The following is a 19,934-nucleotide window of genomic DNA, read 5'->3' as shown; positions in this document are numbered from 1 at the left end:
TGGCTCCCCCAGAGTTGTTGCTAATCCTTGTGGGTTCTTTCACCAGCGCCCCACCCACCCTATCCACACAGCTACCCTGGGATCATGTGACATCAGATACCAATAAGTTCAATTAACCCCCTTGGCCACAGAGACTGTTGGATAAGCAGGTGGCTTTCACTCTCGGGTGAGGCTCCACAATAGAATAGGTTAAACACCTGCCAAGTCTTTTATAAGCCTCAGAAAGAAGTAGGTACAGAAGTAAGTGTAGCAGCTACAAGCCAAGAAATGACTGATTGAGATATGCAAGACAACGAATTCTCACAAACCAATGGTGCTGTCACCGAGCACTGAAGAAGGAGGGAGAAGGGATGAGAGGCTCACAGATCTCTGGGTCCCCTGGCTCCTCGAGACCAGTGTCCCCACGTACCTGCTCCCACCAGCTCTGCCACAGCCTCCATCAGCACTTCTGCTTGCAAAAGGACCTGTTTTTTTCCCAGTTTCCCAGACTACTCTACACTCTGTGGGCAGGGTTAGTTGCGTATTCATCTTGTCTACCCAGGGCCTCCTGCCAGGCTTGGTGCCCAATCGGCCCCCATCGGATGAGCATGGCTGAGCTCATGCTGTCTGACTCATCATAGCCGCCTGGGCTCTGGCACATGTCCTTCAGAACGCTGTAGGTTTAGACTCACCTGGAGGACGACCTTTCCCCCACTTTGGCCCATTTGGGTCCTTGATCCAGGGTGCAGCCCTCCGCTCCAGTTTGGAGATCAAGTCTGGCTTGGCAGCAGCAGGTCCTGTTGTAAGGATGAAGAATCATGCTGATGTCACTGCTGTGGCCAAGTCGAGTAGCCCCCTCAAGCTAGACCCGCTCCCTGAAGTACACAGAGGTGTCTCTGGGTTCTGTCCTTATAAAGTCTAGTTGGTCAGGGGCAGGCTGAGCGCCAACCCAGAGTGCCAAAGAGGCAGTAAGGGGAGGGGCACCCCTCAGCTAGGATAGGACTTCCTCAGATCCACGGGCCAGCCATACACACCAGAGGGGGAAGGGTGGAAACAGGAAGAAACATAGGGACTAAGCAGGAGAGGCAGGGGGAAGCAGCAGCCACATGAGAAGTGGAAGGTGCCACCCATAGCTGGCCCATACATGTGCCCCTCTGCCCCCACAGCTGACCCATACGTGTGCCCCTCTGCCCCCACAGCTGGCCTTTGTGAAGGTGACCAACTACATGGGTTTTTGAAAGGGGCGCTTGGAGGGCCCCCCGAAATACCTACCACCTGCAACGGAGCCTGAAATCTGACTAAAGAAGATTTGTGTCTTTGGATTAAGCACTGCCCTTTACTTAAAATAGGAATATTGTTCAGGGGTATGCAAATAAACCATTTCCTCTATTGAAAATAAAATCCATCACTATCTACATCATGCTTTTGTGTGTGTCTATGTGAATGTGTACATAAACTTTCTGTGGAGAGCCACACAAGCAACTGGGCCTGTGGGTGCTCCTGGGGAGGAACCGAAGGACAAGGGAAAAGGGAGATTGGTTCCCACTATTCATCTTTGGATCACTTGAATATACTTATATATATAATGACACATATATGTGTGTGTGTGTGAATATCTACATATTTACTACTAATAAAAATATAAATAAGTAAATTACTAAAGTGTGTTAGATTGAACATATATCCTTCTTAAAATATCTCTAAAGAGGGCAAAGGAATAAAAATAACAAAATGAGGTATAAGCCCAAGATAAATTGGATTAGGAATGCAAATCCATTTTTGGAAGGAAAGAAGACAAAAGGGAGAGAAACAAACAGAGCTGAACACCAAATGTCTGCAGAGGGGTTAACAAGGAGAAGCAAGTTGGTTGGTACCAGAGAATCCCAGAAAGATTCAGAAATTGCAGGCACCAGGTATGGGAGAAAGTGGTGGGTGGGGAATGGACGGGAGCAGCGGACTGGCTCAAATCTGAGAGATCTGATCAATCCCCGGTACTCTCAAGTATTCCAGGAAACCAGGAAACACCACCACCACCACACCCTGGAGGAGAATAGAGGCTCGGTCTACAGAAAAACTTAACCCAGAAAGGCTCCAGACCCCAGATACCACGTACACAGAAAGGTGAAGGGGTGGTGCGGTACTGAAAGCAGGGAGATCAAGTCACGTCTATGGACCAAGGGGTGCACTGCTTGACTCCAAGAATGCTGGCTGGGCTTATTATACCCTCCAAACAGGAGACGGGAAGCGTTTTCTTTGGAAAAATGGAATTGCCCTCCCCTCTCCCCTCAAAAGATCTATGGACACTGACTTTTGTGGGTTCTTCAGTAAGACATCTAGGTTTACAGCTGGTCATCCTACAGTGAAAAGTGAAACCTACTCTCTATGCTTCCCAGCCATGCACAGGTCTGCAGCCATGCACAGGGCTTCCAGTATGTTTCTAAGGCTTACTCGTACACAGGAATCAACCTAGAGATAATTATTTAAGAAAAGCCTCTAACATGAAAGAGAGAAACCAAAACAAGTAGGAAAAGATTTGGAAAAGCTTGAAATATAGCAGGAAGCAAAACAAAACTTCAGAATAATGAGAATTAATATTCCCAGAAAGAAAACTCATGATAGCCATTCATGAAAGAGGAAATAAGAGTGTTTAGCAACTAAAAAACCCAATAGAATAAAAAAAAATAGCATTGTTAGAAAATAAAATGGAGGAAATGTCCAAGAAAGTAGTATAAAAAAGATAAAAGCAGAAAATAGGAGAAAAAGAAACAAACAGAAAACCAGAGACTCAATCCAGGAAGTCCAATATCAAACTAATAGGAAGGAGTTTCTGGAAGAAAGAAAAGAGAAAATAGGAAGAAATCACACAAGAAAATTTTCCCAAACAGGGAAAGACCAGTTTCCACATGGGAAACACCAGATACCCAAAACAAAAGATGAAAAACACACTTTATATGAAACATCAAGGCATATCATTAAAAACTTGAGAAAATTGAAATCAATTTCAAAAGTTTTCAGAGTAGAACAAATATGTCATGTTCAAAGATTCTGGAATAAGAAGACACCAGACCTCTCAATAGCACCAGTAAAACCTAAAAGGGCAATGCTTTCAAACTGCGGAGGAAAAGTATTTCCAACCTAGAATCCTATATGCCCAAACAAGTTATCACTGAATCGTGAGGGAAGAATATGATGTTTTTAGACAGGATGCGTCACAGAAAGAAGGCCTCCCCTGCACCCTTCCTTAGGAAGCCATTGGCGCACTAAGAAGATGAAGACGTCAACCACGAAAGAAGAGAGAGACTCGGGAAATGGGGGAGAGACGAAGGCACATCTCAGGCTACAGTTGTGCCGCAGGCCTAACGGCTGCCTGGGTCAGACAGAGCAGGGGAGGAGAAGGCCCTGGGAGCGAAGTCTCCAGAGAAAGAATGAAATGGAGAGATCACAGGATGTCCCGTCACGTGTAAAAGACTCTGCGGAGGAGTTTTAGAATTCCACTGGAGAGTCTGGGAAGAACTGATGAGGGTAAAGAAAGTGAGAAAAATAAAAAAGAAGAAAAAATTTTCCAATTTGAGGGGGAAGAGTCCGACAATGAAGGAAACACCATCACAATACACCACCTTGTTCAGCAGTAAATCACACATAATCATAACTGGGCAAATAATTTATACCAATGTAACCAACAAAGTGTGATGTACCTGTTCTGAGAGGATGGAGGGAAGAGAAGCGGGGGCCCAGGTGATGTAACAGGGCCGTCTCCATCTTCCACAGTAGGAATCAATAGAGAATATCTAAAATCAATAAATCAGGAATACAATAAACATAAGCCACAGGATATTAAAGTGTGATTCCGGCTGAAAGCCCCCCAAAGCAGGAGCCAGCTCTTCCGCATTCCAAAGCCAGACATGGACACATGACCTGTAAAGAGAATGGCTGAGGGCCGGGGCTGTGGCTCCAGCCTGTGCCCATCGAGAGGAGTCACAGAGCTGAGACTGAAGGAGCCAGGAAGTTGGGCACCAGGGATGTTTCTGGAAGGCATTGTCAAGGGTATTGTGAGCCTCTCTGACTATGGGGAGTGGTGGGTGCGCCCTTTCCCTTAACGTCACCTGTATCTCTGGGAGCTGTGAATGGCCATGAGTCCAGCCCTGGATAAGACTACGGTAGCCATGGGGTGCCTTGGAGGTGGCCATGTCGAGAAAGGGCTACAATCCCAGGTCTGGGAGAGCACAGGGCCTGGAAGTGCTTCTATGGTTCAAATGTGGGCCACATGGGGAATGAGAAGAGGCCTGGTGTTGTCTGTGGGGCCTGCCCATGACGGCTGGCTACCAGTGTGATACTCCTCTGTGAAGGCGCCTATATAGACAGGCTGCCAGGGCAGACATTCACCCATGTCCAGGCAACTGCAAGCAAGAGGGTCTCAGTGCCTGTTGGGGGTATTGCAGAACCCACAAACACCCAAAGAAGAGAACCAGCTTTAAAGGACTACAGCTCTAAGTAGCTGGTGTCAGATTACATGTCAAATGAAACCTTTCTTACACCTCTCCCACCCACCAACGCCATTCCCACTGAAGATGCGCCAGAAATTCTGAAACCAGCAGCGGGTGGGAGAAGAGGAGCCCCTTTCTTCCTATGGCATGGGTCCAGATTCTACAGCCGCAGCAGGTTGAGGCGGGAAAGGCAAGAATTGAGTGTTAAATGAAGTCCAGGTTTTCTATTACTACACAGAGACGGGGCTTTTGTTTCCTAAATTTTCCTTTTGGTAAATCTCTGATATAATTTCAAATTTACAGAAAAGATTGAATAACACAAGGAACTCCAATCATTGACGTTCTGCCCCACGTGTTGCAGCATGCTTGTGAGCTCGCAGGCACGCTCTCCTGCTGGGTCTATACATATAGCTACAATATTTTTCTGAACCATTTGAGAGTAAATTGTTTGCATGCCCCTTTATTCCTAAATACTTCATGTGTATTACCCAACAAAAAAGGACCCTTTCATAGGCAGTAGGTGGGATTCGAACATGGGCTCCAGGGCCTTCACCCTGGCCTAACTCCTTCCCCTTGAGGTGAGGGGACTCTGAACAGGATGAGAGGTCACACTGTCATCATGTTACCTTGCACAGGCAAAGGGAGATTAGCCGGTGGAGCCGACCTAATTACACAGCTCTTTAAAAGCTGGTGCTGTTCTCAGCTGGCAGCAGCCCAGGAAGTCAGAGCTTCAAGGCACATGACGATTCCACACACTGCTGCCGGCCTGAGCACGGAGGCGGCCACAGGGAAGCACCCGAGAGCAGCTCCTGGGCTGAAAGTGCTCCCCCCTGACAAGCAGCAGGAGAACAGCAAGGAACTAGATTCTGGCAACAGCATAAGTGAGCTCAGAGCCTCCAGACAGGAGCCTGCCTGGCCCGCCCCTTGGTTTGGGCTAAGACCCTAAGCAGAGAACCTGATCAGGCCCACCTGGACTCCCAACCTGCAGAGCTGTGAGATAATATATGAGTCTGCAGTCATTTGAAATGGGGCAGCAGAAAGCAAAGGTGTCTTATACAACCAGAGTTATAATGATCAAAACCAGGAAACTCAACACTGATATCATACTATTATCTAATCTAAGTTCATACTAAATGTCTTCACTTGTCCCCAAAATGTCTCTATAGCCCAGCATCTGTCCTAGCATCATGCACGCAAGTTGTCACACCTCTTCAGTCTCCTTTAATTGAGGTAGTTTGCCAGCCTTTCTCTGTCTTTTTTTGATCGGGACACTTTTGAAGAGTTTTGTACCAGGCATTGCGCTCACTGAAATTAGAACAGGAAGATTTTATGTTATTTGAGTGTGACAAGAAAAAGTTCCAGGCCCTGCCTGGATTTAACCCAGAGAGTGAGAAAGAAAAGGCCCCCAGAGCTGACATGCTCAGCGGTGAGCAGGAGGATGCAACTGTTTTATGAGCGCGTCCTGCTGGAGTCCATCCCTCCTAAGATAATGTCCACATACGTTATTTAGAAATAATGCGGCAAATTATTGGAAGAAACAGCTACAAGATTCTGGGGAACAGGACTTTGTAAAAGAGAAAGGTGGGACAGGGGACTGTCATTTTCTTCTTTCTTTTTTTTTTTTGAGATGGAGTCTGGCTCTGTCGCCCAGGCTGGAGTACAGTGGCACGATCTTGGCTCACGGCAACCTCCACCTCCCGGGTTCAAGCAATTCTCCTGCCTCAGCCTCCTGAGTAGCTGGAACTAAGGGCATGCACCACTACGCCCGGCTAATTTTTGTATTTTTAGTAGAGATGGGGGTCTCGCCATGTTGGCCAGGCTGGTCTCGAATTCTCGACCTCAGGTGATCCACCTGCCTCAGTCTCCCAAAGTGCTGGGATTACAGGCATGAGCCATCGCACCCGGCAGAAATATTTTTAAAGAATAATTGAAAACAAACAGGGACCAAATGTTCCCAAATCTGTTTGCCTCCATTTATATTCCCTTTGGTGACTGTCCACCTTTGACTGCTGCTGGCACCACCACCCTGGCCCCAGGAATACCATAACCTGATGGTACCTCTCTGAAGCTGCAGCCTACATCTTATCAAAACCTCTTCTTTTTGTTCCCTTCCAAACAAATGAAACAGAGGGGAATTTCCAGCGTTTTCTATGACTTAGTAATGGAAAAAGAACAAGGACACATAACTGTGGCGAGTGCGTGCACACACCCACAAACACCCACATACCATAGCAGTCCATAACAATGGTTTGGCCTACAAAGGACTCCTCATCCTTCCAGGCTAACTTCACCAAGGGCCAGCAGGCCCTATCCCATGAATCCATTCTGCAAAAGCCACTCTAGCCAGGTGCAGTGTGCGTGCCTGTAATCCCAGATACTCAGGAGATGGAGGCAGGAGGATCGCCTGGGCCCAGGAATTTCAGTCCTGACTGGGCAATATAGAGAGACCCTATCTCAAACAAACAAATAAATAAATAGATGCCACTCTAGACCCTCGCCTTGGTTCTTCTTTCTCTAGCTCCTGGCTGCCCCCACTTGGAGGCCATCATCACATGCCCTGCCGTGGAGAAGCTGGCTTCGCAGATACCACGTGGGGGACTCGAACTCCCCTGCTCATCTTCTTTAGGGCCCTCCCACTCAGTGCTGGTTTCCATGAGTGACACAGCACCTTCCCCCAGCTCTGTAAGGCCTGGCTGTAGTTACCGACTTCTGTGGACAAGAAACTGCCCACCTGCAGTGAGTGGCCACTCAGCATACGATGACACCTTTACAAATAAAAGCAAGGGCTACCCACACAGTCCCTATGTTGGCCTATTTCTGTTAATGACAAATATTAGTTTCTTAACAGTGGGATGTAATTGAGATTTCTGGCTGCTTTTTACGAAGAAGAAACAGACTTCATCAGATATGGCAAGCCAGGTGCAGTGGCTCACGCCATAATCCAACACTTTGGGGGGCTGAGTCAGCAGGATCACTTGAGTCCAGCAGTTTGAGACCAGCCTGGGCAGCAAAATGAGACCCCATTTCTACAAAAAATTTTAAAAATTAGCCAGGTGTTGTAGCATGCGCCTGTAGTCCCAGCTACTTGGGAGGCTAAAGCAGGAGGATTGCTTGAGCCCAGGAGTTCAAGGTTACAGTGAGTTATGATGGCACCACTGCACTCCAGCCTGGGCGACAGAGTGACAGCCTGTCTCTCTCTCTCTGTCTCACACACACACACACACACACACAAACAAAACTGAGTTCACCCCAAGAAGAAGTTTTGTGTTCTATTTACAAAAAAATAATTAAAAGATAATGCAAAATAATATTTGGTTTTCAACTCTTAAAGCATTTGTTATGGAGGGTAAAGTGTGGGAAATAAAAAAAAAAAAACAAGCCAAAGTAAAAATAATAATAATAGCAATTAGAGAATCTTCACTATGTTTTAACACTACTTTATATCCCAATTTAATACTATTATATATCACTTTTAAACATACAAATAGCTTATGCCAGGCCCTGCCCATAGTCTCCAGGCTCCTTAAGATGCCTTTATATCTCAAACATGAAGAACTGTTTAAATTCGGGGATAGTTAAAAGGATAACCAGAGACCCAATTAAAGTAACTGAAAGGAATCACATACATGCAACTCCGTTTCTAGACTCCCACACCTGTCTCAATTTCAGGGACAACCGGAGAGGCCAGGCCCACCCCCTAGAAAGCCTTGCTGATTCCTGCCTCTGACCCTCAAGGAAAATGCGTTTCCTTCCCTCTGATTACATTTTTTTGTTCATCCAAATAAAACTTAAAGACTTTAGTTAGCTGAGATTTCTCTATTGCCTAATTTATGTAAATGAAAAAGAAACTGATAAAATGTTTAGATCATGCTCTGTCAAAACACAAAACGTGAGGGAACAGGCACAGGCTAAACAATCCTGGCCAGCCCTCCCTGCACTGCCGGAGAAGCTGTCCTGGGCCGGCAACACCATCGCCTGGTACTTTCACAATCACCCAGGGGGCTTCACAGTGAAACTGAGTCGCTAGTGCCGATTACGTTAAAGGAAAACCCAACTTTTTGTAGAGGGTATGCATTTTTAAGACAGGTGTGAATTTCACCCTCACTCTCACTGCTCTTCAGCACAGCGGGGGCAGTGATGCTTTTTGAAGGGATATGCCTAACCTAGGGCATGACGACAAAACCTCTGTCACCACAAAATAAATAATTTAAGTCACTTCTGAATATTTGGGGAGCCATTTAAAAATTATGAACAATGACAAAAACGTGTTGGCCAGGTGTGCTGGCTCATACCTGTAATCCTAGCACTTTGAGAGGCCAAGGCAGGTGGATCACTTGCGGTCAGGAGTTCGAGACCAGCCTGGCCAATGTGGTGAAACCCTGTCTCTACTAAAAAAACAAAAATTAGCCTGGGAGGCAGAGGTTGCGGTGAACCAAGATTGCGCCACTGCACTCCAGCTTGGGTGACAGAGCGAGACTCTGTCTCCAACAAAAAAAACTTGTCTTTCCATCTTGATGCTTCATAAGAACCTTGCTAATCTGCCAGAAAGAGGCAAAGAGAAGATAAAACAGCAAATGCAGGAGAGGAGAGCACCATCCTGAGGAGTAAGAAGCACTGCCCTCTTCCTAATATGCCAAGCTCCAAACCCCATGACTCCCGTGCTGAAGGCTGCCAGCCCTTGCTGACACCTGGACAGGATGCAAGAGCCTTAGCCCTGGGCTGCACAGATAGGGGTGGCTCTGCCAGGCCGTCCCCTCCATCATGGCTCAATGCCCTTCCTCCTCTGATCCACCTGGTTTTGAACTCAATTAAAACATTTCCTACTCTATAAAGGCTTCCTGATTCCTCCTGCCAATACGCAGGAAATCAAATCCCTCTTCTTCAGTAGCCCCGGGTACTCTTCTGGAAGCTCTTTTATGGGAAACTGTATTATTCTATAGTTTCTTATTAAAATGTCTGTCTCTCCCACAAATGTGCTAGGCCCTTGAAAGCAGAGACCATGGATCAGCTGTGCTCATCTGGCACATAGTAGGTACTCCAAAATGTCTGGTGGGGGATGAATGGATGAACAGATGGGTGGATGAGAAGGTGATAAAGCACAGTTACCCCAAGCAGGGGAGTTCTGAGGTGCAAAAGACAGGATCGGTCTCTGCCTACACACAGGGAGGGGGCAGGAATGGGAAGATAACCACAAGCCAAAGCTCCCCTTGTGGGCTTCCCAAGTCAAATGAGGGTGGCGAATAAGAGGTTCGGTGAGTCTTTACCCAAGGATGCCAACAGCTCGTAGTTCATCCGCATCACGTCTCTGTACAGCTCCTTCTGCCGCTTGTCTAGCATGCCCCACTCCTCCCGGGTGAAATACACTGCCACATCCTCGAACACCACCGGCAGCTCCTCAAACACCACAGGAACCTCCTCCGACAGCCCCTCTGCAGAAGGATCCTGGAACAAAGAGCAGCGGCCACTCAGCACCGCCTGCCGAGCAAGATGCCCACGTGACACTTCTGGGGCCTTTGGAAGCCCTATTTCTCCTGGGAAGCTCACCAAGAGGCCCAGATGCACTCAGAGGAATTAATTTATCCATTGAAAGTCAAAGAATCAAATTCAGGAGGCCAAAATTAGTAGGTAAAAACCAAGTGAGACTTGGTCAGATCCTAGGATCTCCTGGGTGGAAATGAAAGCGTGTGGAAAGAACAGGCAGCTGGGCAGAGCCTCTCACTGCATGCTGTCCTCAGAATCCTGAGAGCTGCCTCCTGGTCACCTACAACTAAAAGGTGACCGTGTGCCTCTAGGAGCATCTGCTAAGATTTCCCAATGGGATGGGAACAAAGAGGTGGTCAAAAAAGCTAAAGATGCTTACGACCAGTGAGTGGTTTACACATGCCTCACTGCTGAAAGAATTCAGATGATAAAAAGTTAGATCTGTTCATTAGCTTCTAATACTAAAAAATGTCAGGAACAGGAAAAGAAATGAGCTATGCTGTTTTTCTGGATTTTAGAAAAAATGAGAGTTTACAAAGTTGAACTGGATTCCTTATGATGTCAGCTCTAGCAGGAACCTCCAAGCTATTCTCACCAGACTCCTGGAGGGGAGTTAAAAATGATTTGTTGTAAAATTCTACTTCTATGCAATAGGTGAGAAATGGGGAAGCTTCTAATGAACGTAGTTTCCTTACAGGACAACTTTCCAAAGCATTCGGTAACTACAAAGGAAACCTAAGGTGGGCGCTAGAGTACTTTAGTGCCCAGCAGTGCTGCGGGGAGTGGAAGGAAAGCATGGGCTGGCAGCTCAGGACTCTGAGCAGATTCTGGCACTGACTACAAGAGCTCTAGGATCCCGGGCATGTCACTTCCTCCAAAGTCTGTTTTCTTCCAACAAGATGAGTTTAATAGCACTTGCTCTACCGGCCTCACAGCAACATCAGAAACATTACATCGAACAACATGTGTGAAAAAACTCCAATGTTTAAAAGTGCAACATGACTCCACACTTAAAGTGAAAATTTAAAAAATACTAGCCAGGTGTGGTAGATCATACCTGTGATCCTAGCATTTTGGGAGGCTGAGGTGGGAGGACTGCTTGAGCCCAGGAGTTCAAGACCAGCCTAGGCAATATAGTGAGATTCCCATCTCTACGAAAAATAAAAAATTATCCAGGTGTGGGGGCACACACCTGTGGTCCCAGCTACTTGGGAGGCTGAGTGGGAAGGATTGCTTGAGCCTTGGAGGTAAAGGCTGCAGTGAGCTATGATCACACCACAGTCCAGCCTGGGTGACAGAGCGATACCCTGTCTCTTAAACAAAACAAATTTAAATATTGACTATTTAAGAGCTCTGTGATTTTGTGGTTGCAGGCTATTTCTTGAGATCTGTGTTTATTTTTGATTCTGAATAAAGATGATTGTTTCCTTTATACCAGAAGTAGAAATGTCCTATCTCACTAATTATGTTAATTGCAAAAACGAGATGATAATAATAGGGTTGTTGTCCACATTAAATGAGATAATACATGGAACGCATCTAAAACAATGCCTAGTCCATGATAAGCATGTTGGTATATGCGAACATTATGATGTTAGCAGTGGGTTATCGCTAGTATTCTTTTTTCCATCATCAGCATGGATATACATTGTTCTCAGTATAGAATCCTTCTCTGTAAGATACAGCAATCATTATAAACGTATTACCTGAATGCAGGATTCTACTGCATCATTATATAAAATATCAATGTCTGAGGAGTTGTGGATGCCATCAGTGATTTCTTTTTGCCTCAAATCTGAAATGCAGTCTAGATACATTGCGGGAATTGCTCCATTCCCCCCAGGGTCCTCTAGTTCAGCTCTTGAGCTTGGCAGGAGTTCAGCCATGCTATCAAAGCCTCCCAGAGGCCCTGGGGGATAGAATATGGGGTAATCTGCAGTGAAGAGTGGCTCCGGGCTGGCCAGGATATCTCCAGGTGGGTCTCTGACGCTCCGGAACCGGGCTGCCCAGATGGGGTCCCTTGCTGCCAAGGCATTGACACAGAACATGTGGGCCTTGCTCTTGGCGTGGTATTTGAGAGTCTCCACCTTGAATGGTCCCGTATAACCTTCTATTAGTCTTGACCGTTTGTCCCTGATGGAGGGGTATTCTCGGCAAGCAGAGCAGAACAGAGCCGTCTGCTCCTCATTCATGATCAGCCACGGAAACTGCACAAACCATGACTTCTGGATGGACCGGGGCTTCAGAAGTTTCCTGCTTCTTCCTGCCCAGTCTCCCTCAATGTGTCCACTGCCTGTACTGAGGTGGGAAAGGTAGGATTTCTTCTGAGGCAGGAGGGACTGTCCACTCTCCCTGGTGGGACCTTGCACGTCCATTTCTTCCATGTAGCCCATCTGTTTTTTTCCTTTAGAGAAGAGACAGAAGGGATTTGCTTTAAAATCCTATAGTTAGAGCCACTGCAACTCACAGGGGCTCTGAGGTACATCAAATATGAAAGGCGGAAAGCACACACACACACACACCTGAATTTTCTTCTAGTCCTGGCCAAGTCTGCAGGCCCTTCCCTCACCTAATCCAGAATAAAGTCAAAGGGATGGGCTTTACGGAACCCTCCCCCTCCTTTTTGTTTTTTGAATTTAAAGGACAGATACAACCGGCCAAAAGGAAATCTTTGCAATCTGATCTATGAAACATACAATCTTCAGGAGTCAAAATTTATTTATGGATAAGAACACTGACATAATAGAATATAGGATTTAAAAAAGATCACTAAAGCCACACACCGCAACTCCAGGGCAAGAGAGCTACCTACACCTCCTGGGCAGGCAGTTTTGGTACCCAGGTAGTTTTCCTTAAGCTGTAATCTATCTTCGAATACTTCTACCTCAAAGTACTGGATGCTGACCTAGTCCTCAAGAGAAAGTCAAGTCTAATTCCTCTCTTATAACATAAACCTTCAAACGGATGAGGACTCTCATGACCTCACATCTTCCTTCTTCAAGCTGAACTAGAAGTTTCTTTATTCACTTAGGTGAAATGCAACTCAAACGACTCTAACTCCTGTGGAACCATTTCTTATGCACCAACATAAGTTCCAATGCCCGGTGGCTGAGGACTCAACATTTTTTGTTCCAGGCCAACAGACTGCTCTACAAAACTGTAGGGGCGTGAAGCTGTTAATAAGAGTCAGAAGGCTCAAAATAAGAGCCAAGCAAGGAGAAATGAAACAAAACAAATTTGTCTCTATGATACTTTCCAGAGTCACAAAGCTGTCTAGAGCTCCTTGTGGTCTGAGAGAAATCACAAAGGAAAACAAACTTCCGTGATTTGATTCATACAGGATCTTGTTCCCCACCTCCCTCTTCTCCCACAGTAGGGGCTGGGTTAACTCAGTTATTTTACATAATGCCAAGATGTCATCTGGCCTGGCTAAGCCAACCCCTGAACAGGAGGGTCTTATCAAAAGAGGAAAGAAAAGATAAATCCCTAGAACTTAGCAGACAGCTGTTCATTCATTCATTCATTCATTCGGTGATTATCTATTGTGCAACAGCTGGGTGCCAGGTATTGTTCTAAGCACTAGGAATATGGTTGTAAATAAGACAAAGTCATGCCTTCATGGAACTTATAATAATTATAAATAAACATATTCTCCTGGGTAGAAATAAGACAATGGGAGATGAGAGGTTGGAGAAGGACATTAGAGGCAGTGTGTATATTTAGGTATTAATCAGATGGCACCTGGGAGAAGAACAGCAGTGTCAGCTGGTGGAGAATAGGAAGGGCAGAGGATGAGCCTGGAGTCCTGGGGCTGCCCCTGCTCCCTCTCCAGCCAAGCACCCGCCCCTGAGTGCAGGTCCACACTCACCTGGGTGATGCTCCAGAAGGCTCCTCTGGCCCTGGACGCTGCCTAGCCATGGCTCTGGCCCTCGTCCGAACTTACAGAACAGCTCAGGATTGGCAACAGTTGGTCCTGAGTAAAAAAAATAAATAAATAAATAAATAAAGAGAGAGAGAGAAAAGCACTATGAAGACCTGGCTCCGGGTCACAACACGAAGGAGGTATCTGTCTGCGACATCTCTCGGCATGGTGAGATAAGGGGCCAAGGAGGAAAGTAGGAGTCTTGGTGGTTCAGCACAGTGGTTCAGTGATTTAGAAACTCTTATCTGTGAGGCCCCTAATAGAATAGGAGACTAGGAGAAAGGAATGAGGGCACAAGGAGGCTAAACAGGTATAAAAACTATGGGTCAAAAACCCAAATGCTGAGAGGGGCCAGCCTGGTAATATAACAGAAGAAACCAGGCCAAGTGCAGAGGCTGTGGCAACCTGCAAGACGTAAGGGAACAGTAGCTACTCAGCTGCAGAAGGGCTGCCACTCAGGATGCAGGCTCAGCCCTGCCACACTGTTCCGTTTGTCAAGAGATGCCAGAAATCCATATTCTTATGTGAAAACTCCTAATAAGTAAATATTGGCAATTTACTTAAATATTTTTAAGAAGCCAAACAAAAGAAATGAAAGCCAAAAAACAAAGCAAAACAAAACTCGAAGCAGTGAGCCATATCTGGCCCATGAGCTGCTATTTTGCAGCTTCTGGTTTGGAAGAATCAGTGGTTTTCAAACTCTTTTAGCTGGCACAGAAGACTCACCCCAGCTGCAATCCTTCCACCCACAAAACGCTGAGACATGTTGCTTCTACCATGCCTTACACAGGGGCCAAGATGAAATAAGAAAAGACAGGCGTGGTAGACAGTCATCAACTTGCAATCAGCAAACAGTGCATATGTGTACACACATGTTGAAATACAACCAACCACCTCTGTCCTTGGCACAGAAAGTCTACCCAAAGAATCAAAGGAAAGAGCATTCAAAAAATAAAAGAGATGAAAATACCTACACTTGTGCAAACTCTTAAACTGTTTTATCTCACCAAATCCCTACAATTTCCTAAGAAGATGGAAATTCAGGCTTAAAAAGGCCAAAGGCACTCAAGTATCCAGTGGAGAGCAGGGATTGAGACCAGATTTCCACATTGTAAATGGGATGCTCTTGCCACCACTGCTTCCTACCTCCAACATCCTACGGGCTCCACAGATCCACAGGCCTAGTTTCCGAGTTTCCCTCCTGGCCCCTTGGGGCATTCTGAGGCACCAGGAGACAGACCCAGGAGTCTAGCCCAGGCCTGCCAGATTGCCCCACTTCTCTTGATCATTTTAAGGGAAGAAGAGAAAGGGTGATGTGTGAATTTGCATGCAATTAAGGTAGATACAGGATGGAGCAGATAGGAGTAAAGATGCCTAGACACATGCTTGGATTCCAGAAAACTCTCTCCAGTGTTCCTGACGCAGATGAGGTTGGGAATGCTGATCTAGATTGACGGTGGCAGGGATGTGGATGGGCACCCATACCCAGTGTTGCCACCGGCTTGTCAGAACCACAGAGCTCCTTTTGTTGCTGGCTCAGCAGCACCCATTCCTCCTGGAGTAAGTACACAGTGATGTCATCAAATGTCACAGGAGCCTGAAAGGAAAATGACAGCACTAAGTACCACCCTCTTCCCTAGATTTCTCTTCCAAAAGTGTTCCTGACCACCTGAGGGCACCCTACACGGGGAGGGGTGTTGTCAATTTACATGCATGGCCCACACCCCATCTCTCCCCACCTGGGTACAGATCACAGTGAGAACGAGACTCGTTTCTTCCGGGAAGTGCCACGCACTGAAACGAAACTGAGCCATGAAGGAGGCTGGCTCAGGAGCTTCTCTGTCCCCTCCCTGCATGCTCTTCACCCGCCTCCCACACGCCCGTTCCTTCTCAGCCAGGGGCTGGGCAACAACTTAGGGCCCATTCTTTCATGGAACCTTAAACATGGTAAACCTTCAACATGGTAAATCTTCACTTAGAAAGATGTGTCTGATTTCTAGGAATAGCTGAAAGTCATTTAGAACTATGTCTGTGAATGAAGTCGATGATGAAAACAGGCAATGCTTTGGGGCTGAGATCTACATCCCATGTGGCTTGTAAAGGAGCCCTGTGGGGTAGGGAGTTCAGAAAGTGTTTGGAGGAGTTCCAGAGGAAGATGGCAGATTAAACAAGCCTATTTAATTTTGTTTATTCCCCATGAATTTAAAAGACCCCCTCCCCAAAACAAAATCCCCACTATAATAGGGGGCACAACAAGGAGATGACAGCAATACGCTCTTGGAAACCGAGAAGCAGATGAAAAAGCAGTCACTTCAGCAGATCCAAGAAAATCAAACCCTCACCCGGCAGTGGGCAAAGCAGAGAACCGCCCAAGGTATACTCTGCATCCTCAAAGGCTTGGCATCTTCCAGCACAGGAAACCTCCAGCATGGGAGGGTGGGCAGGCAGCCCAGTGGAACAAGAACTAGGGGAGGGCTGTCCCCAACAAATGCCTCCCCAGGTTCCTTTACATGAGGCTCCGGCTGATAAGCCTGTCCTCCCTCTCACAAGCACAGAGCTATTAGATTTTTGGTCTTCCACCACTAAATGTCAGCAGACTGGACTACCAGACACTTGGGGAAAGGATCTAACAGGGACTATAGAGACCAAAATAGATGGGAGGTGTTGGGTTTGCGGGGGGTGGGGGGGGGGATGGGTTGCTAAGAAAATGGAGGGGAGGCATGGAGAAAAAAACTTAAACAACTATCATCAAGCTATACCATCAAAGAGGTAAGGTACTGCAGCCACGCAACAAAGTGTTATAAAAAAAATCAACAGAAAAAGAAGCAGAAATGTTTATCATTTTAAGTTTTGTGCCATGAAAACATTACCTAGTTAAAGAAATTGTAAAAAGAAATAAATCAAATTATCAACAAAAAACAAATTTCTCACTCCAAAGAAAAATAACATTGGGAAATAGCAACATGCCATTTAAAATAGGTGAAATATCGATTTTAACCTCAACAGTAGACATTTCTTGAGGAAAATGATATCGATCATTCTTACTGGTCACTATTATAAGATTCTTATGTTGACTGCAGAAAATTTGGACAATAGAAATAAGCAGAAAAAAATGTATTAAGATCACCCATATCCCCTTTATTGAAAAAGAATTACTTTTCATTACCCTTCTTTCCTGAGAACCTGTTAACATTTGCCATATAACCTCCCAGTCTTTAGTCTATGAATATGTATGAAGTTTTAAAAACAAAAATAGAATTGTACTGCCAAATGTGTACATTTAAATAACTGTTTGCTCTACAGTGTCTTCCAAAGCAAAATGAAATATTTCCCAAAACCGACTGGAAGACAGGCTCCACTAAAAGAAAGCAGTCAAACAGGAGTCTCCATGAGATACAACCTAGGGACAGCCAATGTGAGGAAGCATTGAAGACAACCCCAAGATTAGGCTGAAGGCAGATTCAGGATGACTGCTGTATCCCAGGACTGGAGGGCAGCCTGTCCAGATTGGGGCAGGTTAAAACACTTGTGATTCAGGACAGCCGGGATCGCTCTTCATGCCCATCCTTCCCGGGCATGCACAGGTGAGCATAATAAGGGCCAAGGACCCCCCCCCCCCCCCCATCACGTTAGCTCCACCTGAGGAGGAGCATGGCTAGGACTGTCCATTTGGATAATAGTGTCTTCCCAGCAAGAGTGATAACACTAACACCTGGCATCTCTCTTAAGCAATATTATAGCAAGAGCCTTCTGATTCCAGGTGACTGCAATGTAAAGAAAACACAAATCTGCATGAATAAGAGGAGTTCCTCATCTGTGTGAAATGCAAAGAGTATCTCTCGATGTTCTATTTTAGCGGTTCCCAGTCACTGTCTACAGGGTAAAGCTGTCTGAATTCTCAGTCTAGCACCAAAGCCCCCTCAGTCTGAATCTAACCCACTTTCTAACTACAGCTCTGTGCATCACTTCACTTGGAATGTCTCCTCCAGCCAGATTCATATCATTGCAATCACCCAGCCTATCTCGCACCATTCCTCTCTCTACACTCCCAATCTTTAGATCCTGACTGCCCACTTCCTCCCACCGACTTAGAATCCACCCACACATAAAGTTGCAATTCACATTCTCTTTCAGGAAGGATTTCCTAACCACCTGGCCCAAGCATTTATCCTTCTCCTGAGCAAGGAAGGCTTTATATCCCCCCTAGAGTCCAGTGTTAAGGAAATCTATGCTGCTTGGTTGATTTTATAACTTCCTTCATCAACACCACCCTTCTCCCCACAACCATGTTATATGGAAAGTATTTTATAGGCATTTAATTCATTTTTTCATTCAACACACATTTATTACTTAAGTGTTTCTATGTGCTTGATGCATGGTAATTCAAAGATATGAGATTAAAATCTATCAGGAGGTGGCAGACAACTAAGATACAAGTGTAATAATAGAACCATGTTCAGAAAAAAGTGAGAAAGGAGTATCAGTCACTTGTACAGGAAAGATAGAGAGGGCCAGGAAACAGAAACGTTGAGGCAACAAATACATACAGCAACAAGTACACATACAGACTTCTCTTTGGGGACAACAACAGCACAGTCTCCTAGGAGGCACATGAGGTGGCGGGCTGCAGTGCTTCAGAGCACCCACACCTTGCAGCAAAAGGGCTCCTGTGGTGATGCTGTTTTATGAGCATTTCTTCCTGAGACCCTATTAAATGCCAGGAACTGCTCCACTGTTCTAGCTGGGGAGGTAAGAGTCAAGTCAACCAATATGTAAATAAATAAATAAACATGAGAATTTTGTTTAGTGATAAGGGTTGGGAAGAAAATAAAACAGGATCATGGGATGGAACACGATGGGGAAAAGTCTGACCCTTATCCATTATTCTGTCAATGACAGGCAAGAGGTCCTACATTCAATGTGGGATATCAATCCAATGGCCCAAGATGGCTCTTAGTTAATAAAGACCACAAAACAGCACCTAAGGAAGGGTCTAGTAATAGACCAAACCACTATCTCACGAGGTAGTCTCCCAGTTCTGAGCCATAAGAATGCTGTTCGGAGTGGAGTTGCAGAACAGCACCGCTATTCCTTGTCACTCATTTGCAACACATCTTACACTGCCAGTTGGTTTTATAATTACTTTATTTCATTCTTGCATGAAGTTCTCATTTCCCATATTAGAAAACAACTATATTTGGGAAGGGCAAGCACCTTTCTGAGATGCCCTAAAATCAAGATTATAATCAAGGGTGAAATTTTCAGTCTCTGATGTTTCACTTAGTGGTTGGACAGGACACGGAATCAGGTTTCTCCTCTACCTCCCAAAATGTTTGTACAGTCATGCGTTGCGTAACAACAGGGATAAGTTCTAGCCAATGTGTCCTTAGGCAGTTCTGTCATCGTGGAACATCACAGAGTGTACTTATATAAAACTACATGGTACAGCCTACTACACATCTAGGCTATATGGTATAGCCTTTTGTCCCCTAGGCTACAATCCTGCACAGTATGTTACTGTACTGAAAACTGTAGGCAACTGTAACACATGGTAAGTATTTGCGTATCTAAACATAGAAAAGGTACAGTAAAAATATGGTAGAAAAGACAAAAAAAAAAAAAGTACATCTGTATTGGGCACTTACCATGAATGGAGCTTGCAGGACTGGAAGTTGCTCTGGGTGGGTGGGTGAGTGAGCGAGTGGTGAGAGAAATGTGAAGGCCTAGGACATGACTAGACACTTCTGTAGACTTTATAAACACTGCACACTATGGCTACACTGAATTTGTTAAAAATTTTTACTTCTTCAATAATAAATTAACCCTAGCTTATTGTAATTGTTTTACCTTATAAATTTTTCAAACTTTTGACTCTTTTGTAATAACACTTAGCTTAACACACATTGTACATCTGTACAATATTTTTCTTTAAATATTTTTGTATTTTTATTTTCTAGCAAACCATTCCATCAACAAAAAGTATTTTTCTTTATATTCTAATTCTACGAGGTTTTCTATTTAAATTTTTTTTTTTTTTTTACTTTTTAAGCTTTGTTAAAAACTAAGAC

The 19,934-nt window shown here is 45.3% G+C and overlaps 1 protein-coding gene across 9 annotated transcripts in view; it reads right to left on the bottom strand.

Annotated features, from left to right (window-relative positions):
• The window catches only part of ZNF862 (zinc finger protein 862), a 29,104-nt gene that overhangs the window by 7,400 nt on the left and 1,770 nt on the right, over positions 1-19,934 (bottom strand). For 7 of the 9 annotated variants that reach the window (XM_030826110.1, XM_030826115.1, XM_030826116.1 and 4 more), the window contains exons 1-6: positions 16,209-17,504; positions 15,352-15,463; positions 13,813-13,917; positions 11,651-12,348; positions 9,728-9,905; positions 672-776 (exon numbers count right to left, since the gene is read on the bottom strand). In XM_030826110.1, the coding sequence (XP_030681970.1) occupies positions 672-776; positions 9,728-9,905; positions 11,651-12,348; positions 13,813-13,917; positions 15,352-15,463; positions 16,209-16,253 (1,243 nt within the window). In that variant the 5' untranslated portion in view covers positions 16,254-17,504. Of the gene's footprint in view, positions 1-671; positions 777-9,727; positions 9,906-11,650; positions 12,349-13,812; positions 13,918-15,351; positions 15,464-16,208; positions 17,505-19,511; positions 19,553-19,934 lie in introns of those variants that run through there. The other 2 variants (XM_030826118.1, XM_030826119.1) reach the window with 2 other exon arrangements.

Source organism: Nomascus leucogenys, chromosome 13 (assembly GCF_006542625.1).
Source record: "Nomascus leucogenys isolate Asia chromosome 13, Asia_NLE_v1, whole genome shotgun sequence".
Lineage (NCBI taxonomy): Eukaryota > Metazoa > Chordata > Mammalia > Primates > Hylobatidae > Nomascus > Nomascus leucogenys.
The sequence above is the reverse complement of the archived record's forward strand: the minus strand, read 5'-3'. Positions and strand labels throughout refer to the sequence as shown.